Raw genomic sequence first — 12,935 nt, 5'->3', positions numbered from 1 at the left:
AGTGTAGTGCGGCGCAACACCAGGGATTCCGGCGCCAACGTGAAACCTGCACAACACAATCAAAATACTTTTGCCCCAACTTAACAGTGAGGTTGTCAATCTCACCGGCTTGCTGTAAACAAAGGATTAAACGTATGGTGTGGAGAATGATGTTTGCTTGCAAAGAACAACAGAGAACAATGATTGCAGTAGGTTGTATTTCAGATGTAAAAGAATGGACCGGGGTCCACAGTTCACTAGTGGTGTCTCTCCAATAAGATAAATAGCATGTTGGATGAACAAATTACAGTTGGGAAATTGACAAATAGAGAGGGCATAACAATGCACATACATATCATGATGACTACTATGAGATTTACTTAGGGCATTACGACAAAGAACATAGACCGCTATCCAAGCATGCATCTATGCCTAAAAAGTCCACCTTCGGGTTAGCATCCGCACCCCTTCCAAGTATTAAGTTGCAAACAACGGACAATTGCATTAAGTACTGTGCGTAATGTAAACAATACAAATATCCTTAGACAAAGCATTGTCTGTTTTATCCCTAGTGGCAACATCACATCCACAACCTTAGAACTTTCCGTCACTTGTCCCGCATTCAATGGAGGCATGAACCCACTATCGAGCATAAATACTCCTTTTGGAGTTACAAGTATCAACTTGGCCAGAGCCTCTACTAGCAACGGAGAGCATGCAAGATCATAAACAACACATATATGATAGATCGATAATCAACTTGACATAGTATTCCATATTCATCGTATCCCAACAAACACAACATGTAGCATTACAATTAGATGATCTTGATCATGATAGGCAGCTCACAAGATCTAAACATGATAGCACAAGAGGAGAAGACAACCATCTAGCTACTGCTATGGACCCATAGTCCAAGGATGAACTACTCACGCATCGGTCCGGAGGCGGGCATGGTGATGTAGAGCCCTCCGGTGATGATTCCCCTCTCGGCAGGGTGCCGGAGGCGATCTTCGAACCCCCGAGGTAGGGTTGACGGCGGCGGTGTCTCAGTAGCTTTTCTCGTATCTTGGCTCTCAGTACTAGGGTTTTCGCGACAGAAGGATTATATAGGCGAAGGGGCAGAGTCGGGGGACGCCCGAGGGGCCCACCCCATATGGCGGCGCGGCCAGGGGTGGGGCCGCGCCCCCCTATGGTGTGGCCGCCTCATGTCCCCTCTCCGTCTCCTCTTCGGTGTTCTGGAAGGCTCCGTGGAAAATAAGACCGTGGGCTTTTGTTTCGTCCAATTCCGAGAATATTTCCTGTGTAGGATTTCGAAACCAAAAACAGCGAGAAAACGAGAACTGGCGCTTCGACATCTTGTTAATAGGTTAGTGCCGGAAAATGCATCAAAATGATATAAAGTGTATATAAAACATATGAGTATTGTCATAAAACTAGCATGGAACATAAGAAATTATAGATACGTTTGAGACGTATCAACAATGATGCCTTATAAGGTGGAAACCACAACCCAATGTAAAGAAACAAGGAAGGCAAAATTGTGATTTAGTATCCATACTGACCTCTTTTCGTTTAACCGGATGGATCCTTAGTGCAACTCGTCCACACCATGTACTTGTACCAAGTCGGAACAAACCAATCTGATCGTCTGCTGTGAGAGTTCAGTTAGGTTGTAACGAAATGCATGTGAACTAGATTTTCATGTTTGATTCCATATAAGACCTTTTTATTGAAGAAACATTATGAGGACAATGCAAACATACCAAATAATTAAATTGTATGCATGCAAATGCATTACAATCCACATCATTTTTTTGTCAAATGTTGATTATTATAACATTACAAGTACAAATCATGTATGCATTGTCAACTTATTGTTGAACCCATTGTAACTCTGAAAGGATTGTATGCCGCATCTCGAGGGGGGTGAATAGGTGCTACCTGATAACCCCCAAGTGCAAGAGATCACCGCAGTACAATTCGTTAAGTATTTGAGTGTCGAACGCACGAGGAGCTGAAGGTAAACTATCTATTCTCTAAATCCCTATAACCCACATATATAGCCTTCTATGCAAAGCTAGGAGATATAGTGTGTGTGTAAAGAGGTTTTTACTATGCAACTATAAGTGCTGAAATTAAAATGCAAGAAGTAAAACTAATGCAACAAAAATAAAGTGCAATGAAGTGGAGTTAAGTGAAGTGGAGTAACTCAAGAGAGCAAGTGTTCAGGCAAATTGCTATTTCATTTGTGTGGTTGTCATAATTAGTAAAGCATAATGATAGTCTTTTTAGTATTTCTTCTACGGAGGAGGCATAGATAGGTGTATCCATATACATGAGCAAGTACACCCCTAGTGATTGATCCTAAGGCCATCGGAATGTGCAAGCAAAAAAATTACTAAGACATGAAGTCCAACCACCGTTGTAAGTTTAAAGGTCCCCATAATTGGTCCCCCCGTTAACATGCATCTAAGAATCGCGACCGGATTTGTGTCGCTCCCACAATCCTTCATCTTGTCAACATGCAACGGTGATAACCTTATGCATCCCCTTGACATATGTGTGTACTAATATATCAATACATAAGACCATCATAGAAGATAACAAATACTTGTATGCAACAAACAAAAAACTATATAGCAATTGATAAATGAATCCCGGTGATCAGGTGTATACGTGAGCACGTGGTCTTTAATCAACACGTGTCTAACGTCTGTGTGTTCTGCCGTTTGTTGAGAGTGAGGTGGGAACGAGTCGTGTGGTCCTAAATAAAGTACTACCAGACACACAGCCACCGAGAGCCTGGCCATGGCCGCTGCTCCGTGTAACCATCCGCGCCACCACTGCCGGGCACGAGTGGCTGGTTCCGCCCCTCTCTTAGCGTGGGCGGCTTGAGCCTGGCGGCTGGAGGCGCTTGTTCACCTCTTTATGGCCGTAAGAGATATCAGTCCATCCAATCCACAGGCCGAGGCGATGAGCCGGCGCACGCGGCGGAGCAGTGATAGCAGGGCACGGTTCGTTGACTAGCTTCGCCTCTTCTTTGTTTTTTCGATTCTGGAAGACTGGAGAAGAAATCCCGGCGGGTAAATCTCATGCAGCCGCAGGCAAATGCGCAGGCATGTCGCGTTCAGCTGATTGTGTCAAAGAAGTTGTGCGTCCACCTACCACTCTGTGCCAGCAAGAAACTTATGTGGATTTGTTCTGTATAGCTGATTCTGTTGTCTTCATCTTGCTAGATTTCGTGTTTTCTTGGATTTGGCCTGTATCAGCCGATTTCATGACCGGAGAACAAACTCGATTTGTTCTTCAATTTACTACTAGACAGCGGGGCAAGGGAACGGTCGGATCCAGTCTCCTAGCACCCTGACGGATCTTGCATCGAAGTGCCAGCGCCTGCTCGCCTGTAGCGTCCGTGATCAGCTCCCGCCCGAGGTTCATCTACCACCGCAGCTACACTTAAGGGGGACCCGCGCGCTGGTGTTCCATGAGCCCATCCTCATGGTGTCCAGCGTGGAGTGCACCATGGCGCCCAAGCTCGATCCGTTGCGCGATGCGAATCCGTTGTTGTGTCGTGACCCTGGCAAGGTATTCCAGCGCGTCTTGTCGTCCTGCAGCTCACCAATCCGGCCTCCCTCCCTCCAGTGGTCAGTAGCCCCAATGACGGATTTGGGGCTGTTGGGCGCTATTCACCTTCGATGTCCGGTCGCGGTTAGGGGGCACTCGAGCTTGTTGATGGGATTAGCGGATTAGCTGCTCAGATTAATGTACGCGGCAGGGGACACGGTCCAAGGGTAGTATGAATCTCCTTGGAGGGCACTGTTTCGCTTGTGGGAAAAGGAAGAAGACGAGAGAGGGATTAGAAAAAGGAGGTTTCACGCCGGTTGGCTCCGTTTGTGAGGCCAACATCTTAAAGCAAATCCAATGGTAATGGATGCGTGCTGACGTATACACGCGGTCACCAAATCCACTCTCTAACAACTGACATGAACGATTCCCTACTCAAACATCAACATAGAGATACAATTAATAGATCATGAGAAAATAATATATTGCATCATACATCATGTTTGCCAAGAGATAACACAGGGGGATGATGAAGAGTTTCTATAGATGTTGATCAAGATGATGAATATGTGCAGCCCGTGGAGGAGATGGCGGTTAAGATCCCCGTGGCGGCGGCTACGGGAGGCGGCGGAGCCCCGGCGGTGGTAGGCGGGCGGTGCCGGCAGCAGGCGGCGGCGGCGCCCTTGGAGGCAGCGGCCCCTTGCTCCTTCTTCTTCCTTGGACTTGGTGCTGGCATGGAGGAGGTTTTCGCCCTTCTCAGCGGCTGCCAAGGAGGAGGATTTTCATCACAATAGATGGGGCCTCCAAAACAAGGGTTTCCCTCAATAATAGAGGTGGCCATGGGGTTGATCTTGGCCATGGGATTGATGGCCCTTTGATCCAAGGGTTCTTGGGTACCTCTAGAATTTTCCTAGGACTCCCCTTTGTACTTTATGTCCATAAAGTCGTGGCTTGGCCGAATCTATCAAATATGGCAAGAGTTTGTGTCAATCACGTCACCAATTTTTGGGTTTCCGAGACTACCTCTGTACTCTTCAGTAATATCGCGACCACGGGAGCATTCGGACTCCGATTGGGGCGTTCTTTATGTCAAATTAAAGATATGGAAATTCCCCATAATTTTGTCAATTGACACTTTTCATTTGACGCTATATTCGGGGATCCCAGGGCCATCTTTCAAAACAGTACTGCAGGGACAAATTTCAGGAAACTCTAGATTTCACCATAATGATCGGTTTCCTTCCATATTTGCCTATTTTCTACACAACAAATTGTGCACTTTTGAAACTATTAATAGGTTAGTCCCAATAAACATAATAAAATTACAATATAATAAATATTTTAGTGCAATAAACTACATGGTTCATGTATGCATTTTACATGCATCACTACCCAATTTTTAGTTCATTTTCAATTAAGACTTGAAATAAAGGTAAATTCTCTAGATATACAACTATGTGAATTATCTAGATGACAAGATACACAACTAAGAAAGATATAATAAAGCAATAAATGATAGAGGTAACCGAGAGTGGAGCACGCGGTAACACAAGGGATGATTCCCGTAGTTCCTTCTTTTTAAGGGGAAGTACGTCTACTTTGGAGGGGTGTGGTCGCCACGAAGGCCTAACAAACGCCACAAAAGCCTCACCCTATTCTCTGGTGAGAAACATCACAAAGGCCGTCCACTAAGGGATTTCCTCGAGGCAGAAACTAAGCCTTTATAAGGTTCTTGGGGCACATATCCACAACTGAATTGGAGGCTCCCAATAGCTGTAACAACACAACAACAACAAAATCAAATCAAGTAATAACAACTAGGGTTTTCAAAGAAACACTAGCAATGATGCCCTCAAGAAAAAATATGTGAGAAATGTAAATCGCTTTGGTGAAGATGTAGATCGGGGTCTTCTCTTCCGATTCTCCAAAGGTCAAGAACTTTGGGTGGTTGAGGGAGGAGATCAAGTGATTTTGGTGGCTCATCTAGAGGTGAAGGACATGAACAAATTGAGCAACCTCAACTTGGGGAAGAAGGGGGTATTTATACGCCCTTAAAATCGAGCCGTTTGTGAAAAATAGGGGCGGAAATTCCGGCCAAAGTAAGGGTCGAAATATCCCCCCCCTGCAATTTCTGGCCGCCACTAAAATTTCCGGCTAGGGGGGCATCCAGGGGCTCCGGACCTTAGTCATTTTTTGGGGGCCGGAAATTTCCGGCACGGAATTTCTAGCCTGTGCCAATGCAGTTTCTTCCCTTCATTCTTTTCAACAAATGTTTCTTCCTTTTTCTTTCTTCTCAACATGTAAACAAGATAGATTACATCAGCTCCACTTAAACACATTAGAGTATCACACATGTTGTCATCAAACACACAAAACTATAATGGTGGAGAGATGTTCTTTCAAACTCGTAAGACATACTTAATCATGAGCATCTTTACTATTATATTCGAGTACGTACGTCATAAAAAAATGTTTGATGTCAAAAATTCAACGCATCTGTACCGTCCGATTCAAAATCCACGACCAAAAATTGCAGCCATCCAATATGCAATATTTAAGGAAATATAGTGTGTAGCAACAATCAAGGGATTGCACCGATCACGAAATTTGAGAAAATGGATTATTTAAATAGATTATTTATTTCTATTTGAATGCCCGTGCGTTGAATGCCCCTGCGTTGCCGCGGTTTTAAATAGATTATTTAATTCTTAACTATTGTAGTTATTTTTTCTAGTACTGTTCTTAAGAACTCATAACAAATATGTAGATCCAAAATCCTTTTCCTTCCATTTTGCTCCTCCTTAGTTATCTATGGGTTTTCCGGCCATGTCACAACTACGTCGATGTTATTCGTCTCTACAAAAAATAGAAAGATCAGGTGGTTTTTTCTTCCGTACATACTACCAAGCCTTAGGAGTGGAAGCTCCACTAAAAAGCTACATGAAAAAAATTCGGCATAAAATTGCCACCATTTTTTTATCACCAACCTTTTTTTATCCTAAAGTGGCCCCCTTTTGTTTCGCTTAAAAGATTAGGTTAATCGCTTTACCAAGTGAGTCCATCCCTAGAGGATGAATAGTACTCTTCGATACATCTATATTGAAGTCAATTAATATGAATCGGAGGGAGTACTTATTTATCATTTCAATCATCTTACCTTGGGTTTGTACCGCTTCGACCACTCTTTCCCCGCCTTGTTGTCTAGCACAGGGCCGCCCACGAAGTGCTCCTCAAGGTGTATCTCGGTTATCCCGGAAGTCAGTGGGGATACCCTCTTCCTTGCGCCACCGCAATTGTTATAGGCAGCATAATCTACCTCCTATGCTTCTAGTGCTTCCTCCTCCATGCTTGCGTTTGCGGTGTGGCTTGTCGTCCTGGTTTGGCCCTCGGCCGTGTTGGTATCACCTGTTGGCGACATGGGGACCGAAAATATTCAGATATAAAAACGTTCGTACTTAACAAAAGTTATAATATAAAAAGTTAAGAAAAACCCATCACGCAACAACCAAAAAAATCCAACCCGCAGAAAAACGAAAATCGAAAAAACAAAGGGGAACCGCTGAACAGTTCAAAAACCTTGCCAAAACCAAAATAACCCACACACCGGATATTACTGGATTGGCCCGCTTCAGATGATTAGCGACGATACGGGGTACGCGTGCAACATGTGTCAAATATGATTCCAGCAATCGTATCGAAGAAGACAACAATTCCATAGCGCAGCTTGAACTAGGCCCAGCCGCCCAGGCCCCAGCTTGAAATGTTTTTTCATCTTGTGAAGACTGCCAAACAGGGAATGACTGTAATTTCCATATCAACAAGGCAACAAGGCGTCTGCATCTCCTCGGGTTTGTACACTTGTACTCGGCCGTCTGGTCTTTCTTCTATGTTGTATAGATAGGTCTCCTAGGGCGTATTCTTTGAAAAAAAAAGTATGGCTCGTATTCTGTAATGTTTTTTATTTTACATGTGGTACTCCATAATGCTGGATAGTAGCGAAGCAATCAAAATGTAGTAGTAAAAGCAATCAAAATGTAGTAGCGAAGCAATCAAAATGTTTGAAGGCTATTACATTCATAAACTCTATAGAAAAATGTCAACCACTAACATTTTTCGCTTTCATCATAGATACGTTTATTTTTGGTCAATTATTTTGAACCAGGGGAAGTATTGGAATCCTGCAAAGGAGAAATTAAAGGTGTCTTGAAAGAACAAAAAAAAAAAACAGACAAACAAAAGTTCAGTTCGTGGCTTAGTACCGAAATAGCTGATTCCATGAATTACTGCGTTCCAAACAGTACGTGCGTCTGTTTCGCTGTCTAGCTTCCTTACATTCATACATGTCTTCTTCGTGTGATCAACAGCAAATAGTGAACTCCCCTGTCAATTGGAACATAAAGCAGGAAAGCTCGTCCAGTGCAAGAATGAAAAAGGATCAAAATTCAGCAGTTCAACAGGTTATATTAGCCGGCAAGACATCGTGACTGACATAATGGTTTAACCAGGAAGAATCAACAGCATCAGACATCAGTGTCAAAAGCTAACTTCTTCTCAATCAATACATATGACATTTATGTCCACAAGTCAGTGTCACGCATCTTTCTCTACTGTTGCTTTCTTTGACAAGTTCGACAAAGTGATTAAATCTTGACCGTTCTTTCTATCAGCACAACCATCGCAGTCCACAGCATTTGTATTTAGCAAGCATACAGGCCCCCATTCACAAAAAAACAAGTATGACAGGCCACACCCTCGTTACCTCATCAAACCTAAACCTATGTTATTCTTGCGGAATGCATTCACGCTAGTCATAAAGCCCCTCTTGTTCCCAGATGTCCACGAGGAAATCAACCATCTCCTGCAAATTCATCATCTAGGTTTAGGGGGTGTTTGGTGTGGCTTTTTTTGGCTTTTGGCTTTGGCAAAAGCCACCAAAAGCACCTAAATAGGTGCTTTTTTTGGCTTTTGGATTTTGGAAGCCAAAAACAAAGATCCTATTCTTTTGGCTTCCAAAATCCAAAAGCCAAAAAAAGCACCTAAATAGGTGCTTTTGGTGGCTTTTGCCAAAGCCAAAAGCCAAAAAAAGCCACACCAAACACCCCCTTAACCACATGCCTCAAATATAATGGTAAATTGAAGCGCTTTCAATCTGTTTTTTAGATCAACTGAACTGCTTTAGATCTTACATGTAAAGGGATAGGTTGAGGAAATGGTTTGTTTGATCCAAGCAAACTCTCATATGCTGCATTCCAACTGCATAAATAAGTAGTCTGGGTGAGCATGACGATCTTATATGATTCCAGAATGTTCTTGGGTTAAAATTCAAACCTAGCAAACTCTTGAAAAAATAAAGCAAAAAGGAACAAGAGTAAGCATCCCCTTTTTTTGCATCTAAGTATATCTAACTGGTTTTTCAGTGTCTTTTCTGAAATATTAATAGTTACCAGTTTACCACTTGCCATTGATTGATGCTAGATACTTTGTTTTTTTGTTTGTTTACTCCAGAATTACACTAACCCCAGAGACAGAAACCAAGCTTCTTTCATATCAGATCTATTATACAGAGTGCAAAAATCAGACATCATGAAGAATATGAAGCATTAATGTGATTTAGAACTTCAGACACATATATGATTTTAGAAAGGAAGAGAATCATAGATGGAGCATGGCAGTGTTCTGGTAGCAGAAATGTATAGGAAGGAACAATAAATAGAAGTGGTAATCTATATAACTGAGCACATTAGAAAACGAAGGAGAAATGAAACCCAATAAGGGCGGCAGAAATGTATAGGATGGGACGATAAATGTAAGTGGTAATCTATATAACTGAGCACATTGCAAAAGGAAGGAGAAATGAAACCCAATAAGGGCGGTACTGTACAAATCACCTAGATTGGACAAGGTGCTTACAGCATCTTAGATTGAGCTAACTCGCTAAAAGATAAGGTGTGAATAAGCATCAACTAAGCACAATGTTAGGAAGGATACAAAGAAACTGTCGTCCAGACCAGAGTCTGAAAAAATGCTGTATAGGCATATTATCCAGCTGAACTATGGAAATCTTTTTGTCTACCCCCTTTTCCACATATTGATAGGACATTCCATTTCATACCTTAATACTGGTTCCTGGATCTGCTTCACCACAGGTTGCTGCCTTACATGATCAGTCCACTCATCCCTAGTTTGTTTCCAAAGAGAAAAACCTGCAACGATAATTCTATCTAGTCAGATTACCATGTCAACTAAAGACTCTTCACAGGCAGACATGTGACGGCGACTTTAATCCTTAACACATAAGAGGTAATTAGATTTCTATTTTCCCCATGTTATTCAGCAAGAAAATCCTAATATAGTTTGGCAATAGTTTGCCTGCACAAATTCACTAGTCAAATTTTTAGTAGCACAATTTGTAACATGTCACACAAATGAAGTATGCATTCAAAGTTCCCAAATACATTCTCTGTTGAAACTTGATTTCCCTGCAACTAAACCAATCACTGTGAATTCAAAGCTCCTGACTGAACTCCTGCTTAGAATCACAACAATTCTCACATATCCATGCAACTAAACAAAACGGTGTGAACATATTCAGCAAGAAAATCATAATATACTTCAGCAGTAGTTTGCCTTGACAAATTCGTCACGGTCCGAGTTTAGTAGCAAAACATGCAGGATGTCACACAAAATAAGGCAGTGCATCATTTTGATGCAGAGGCTGGGACGAGGCTCCCATTTCGGGAAAAACTAACTTTCATGCACGGGCAACTAGTCGTCAAAATTACTTTCCAGCTTATAGTCACGACAATTGAGACATAATTAGTAAACAAATAGCATTGATCTTGACAGAAGCCAATAGGTAACTGACTACCAAATAAGATTTGAGAGGCCAGCATGGTTGGACATGAACCACGCGTGTGATTACTGATTAGACCAAGAATTTTATTTTTCTACCACAATATCAAGCTAAGGCTAATATATTTCAGAGCTGAAATCATAACGTATTGATAAATTAGAACCGAACTGAACTGAATGCAGATTTCCATAACCAATATGACTAAAGGTATGCAGCGCCCAAAGACAGGAGTTTCTATCAAAACCGAAGCTGAAGTTGCTAAATATGTCTTGAGAACGGGTACATGTGGCGAAAACGTTCCTGCTATGCACAATTCCACACCCAACTTTAAGACAAATCTAAGACATCCTTTTATGGACAGAGGTAGTAGCACAGTTTGCAACATGTCACGCAAATGAAGCATGAATTCAAAGTTCCCGGATACATTCTCTGTTGAAACTTGATATCCCTGCAGCTAAACCAGTCAGTGTGAACTCAAAGTTCCCGACTGAACTCCTGGTTAGAATCACAACAATTCTCACATATCCACGCAACTAAAGGAAACGGCGTGAACATATTCAGCAAGAAAATCATAATACACTTCAGCCACTAGTTTGGCTTCACACATTTGTTACGGTCCAAGTTGAGTAGCAAACGATACGCGATGCCACGCAAAATAAGGTATGAACGCAATTGCTCGCATAAAGTATTGATAAACTAGAACCGAGCTGAACTAAATGCAGGTTTCCATAACCAATATGACTAAAGGTGTGCAGCGCCCAAAGACAGTAGGTTCTATCAAAATCAAAACTGATGTTGTTGCTAAAGGTGTCTGGAGAATGCGTGCATGTAGTGAAAACATTCCTGCTATGCATTCATGTCAACATACTACTAGTTCAAAAGAGAAATTACGTACCATGATTGGCAGAGTCTTGGGGGTTATGACTGCTCCCGACCCCATGCTGATCGAGGTCCCACGAGGACGGGTGGACGGTCGAAACCCGCAGATCCGCGGGGTCGACCTCGATGGTGGTGGTGCTCCAGAACTCTTCCCCGACCGTGGGGTTCTGGGCGTGCGCCATGAGGCTCTTGGAGAGGTCGCCGACGTGTCTCACGGCGTCCTGACAGCATCCCAAACAGCCTCTGCTCTGTTCGCAAGGAGTTTGAACATGTGGACAATTAGCATGAGATCACTCGCAGAGCAAGAGGGGCAAGAAGAAAAGAAGGGGCATGCGAAGCGAGCCCACCCGGAGCAGATGAAGATGCAGGCGGAGGAGAGCATCCGCGGGATGGCGCGCCAGTCCCAGCGCTCCCCCAGGTCGACGTCCCAGTCGCCGACCCTCCCCGCCGATCCGCCGCCACCGCGCGCCGCCGCCATGCGCACGCCTCCACCACCACCGGCGTCAGGCTCGACGCAGACGACAACCCAGATTCCCTGCGTCGCGAAGGAGGAATCGGGAGTGACGGCAATGGGAACGGAATCGGCGGATCGGGTCCGACCGCGGCGATTAATGAAGGATGGGATGGGATTGGGCGATTTGGGATAAGGAGGAGGAGGGTGGTGGGGGAGGTTGACGAAGATTTGCACGGATGGATGATGATGCGATCCGTGTCCGTCGACAGTGCGAACTGGCTGTGCTGGTGTGCCCCTCGGCGCTGGCTTTCGGCCAGAAGATGACAATGGCACGTCGCGCTCTCCCTCCGCATGGGTCGTCGTCCCGTCTCTTCGACTGATTGGACCGACTCGCGAGACGGACGGGTGGCCTTCGCTCTCGCACGGACAGTATGCTACGCGATTTTCGTACTGCCGGTACACGTTTTTCTTCCATTTTTTTTACATGTTTTTTCTTCCATTTTTAGGGAGCGATCCTTTTCGTCCGCCGTGATCGGAAATGCGTCTGGCACCACCTTCAGTGGAGCGATGCAAAGTGACCGGGCGGTCCGCTGAGACGCAAACTTGACCCAAATATGCGCCTCAGATGCGTCTCTGCGGACACTGCGCGGGCGCGCAAAGTGTCCGCTCGCGTCTGGCGGACGTTTCGTCGGCCCGCCTGGCAGCGACTCTGCGTCGATGCGTCTTCTCAAACACGCTAGCGACTGCGCAGCTGCGTCGCTTCGGCAGCCTGCGCCACTTTAATGACGATGCCTCGGCTGCCGAGCGGCCGCAGCCCACCTCCGCCAACCACGTTAATGGCAATGCCACGCGTCCCGCGGCCACCGCATGCCTCCGGCCTATATAAAGGGCGCGCATTCTTCTTCCTCATCCACTCCTTCAAAGAAACCCTACCCGCCACAAAGCTCGACCGTAGCGCCGCCTAGGTGTTCCTGCGACGTAGCCAGACCCGCGAGGAAGTCCATGGCCGGTCCTGGTGGCCGGCGAGGCGGTCGAGGCCGCGGCCCTGGGCGCCCCCGTGGCCGTTGCAGGGGCCGCCGTGGTGGAGCAGCTACAGCCCCACGCTCGCCGTCGCCTGCGCCCTCCTCGTCCTCGCAGGAGGAGCGCTGCTTCGAGTTCCTCCTCCGCATCGACGACGACCCACTCGGCATCAAGCAGCTCCCG

The 12,935-nt window shown here is 44.9% G+C and overlaps 1 protein-coding gene across 1 annotated transcript; it reads right to left on the bottom strand.

Annotated features, from left to right (window-relative positions):
• Positions 1 to 8,073: 8,073 nt before the first annotated feature.
• Positions 8,074 to 11,732, bottom strand: LOC124666312 (the record flags this gene model as incomplete). The annotated part of the gene is made up of 5 exons (XM_047203656.1): positions 8,074 to 8,404; positions 8,733 to 8,799; positions 9,659 to 9,749; positions 11,295 to 11,521; positions 11,626 to 11,732. Coding segments are annotated over 5 exons (546 nt in total), but the record flags the coding sequence as incomplete, so codon positions are not given.
• Between the last annotated feature and the right edge of the window lie 1,203 nt (positions 11,733 to 12,935).

Source organism: Lolium rigidum, chromosome 6, assembly GCF_022539505.1.
Source record: "Lolium rigidum isolate FL_2022 chromosome 6, APGP_CSIRO_Lrig_0.1, whole genome shotgun sequence".
NCBI classification, from domain to species: Eukaryota; Viridiplantae; Streptophyta; class Magnoliopsida; order Poales; family Poaceae; genus Lolium; species Lolium rigidum.
This window is presented reverse-complemented; position numbering and strand designations above follow the sequence as displayed.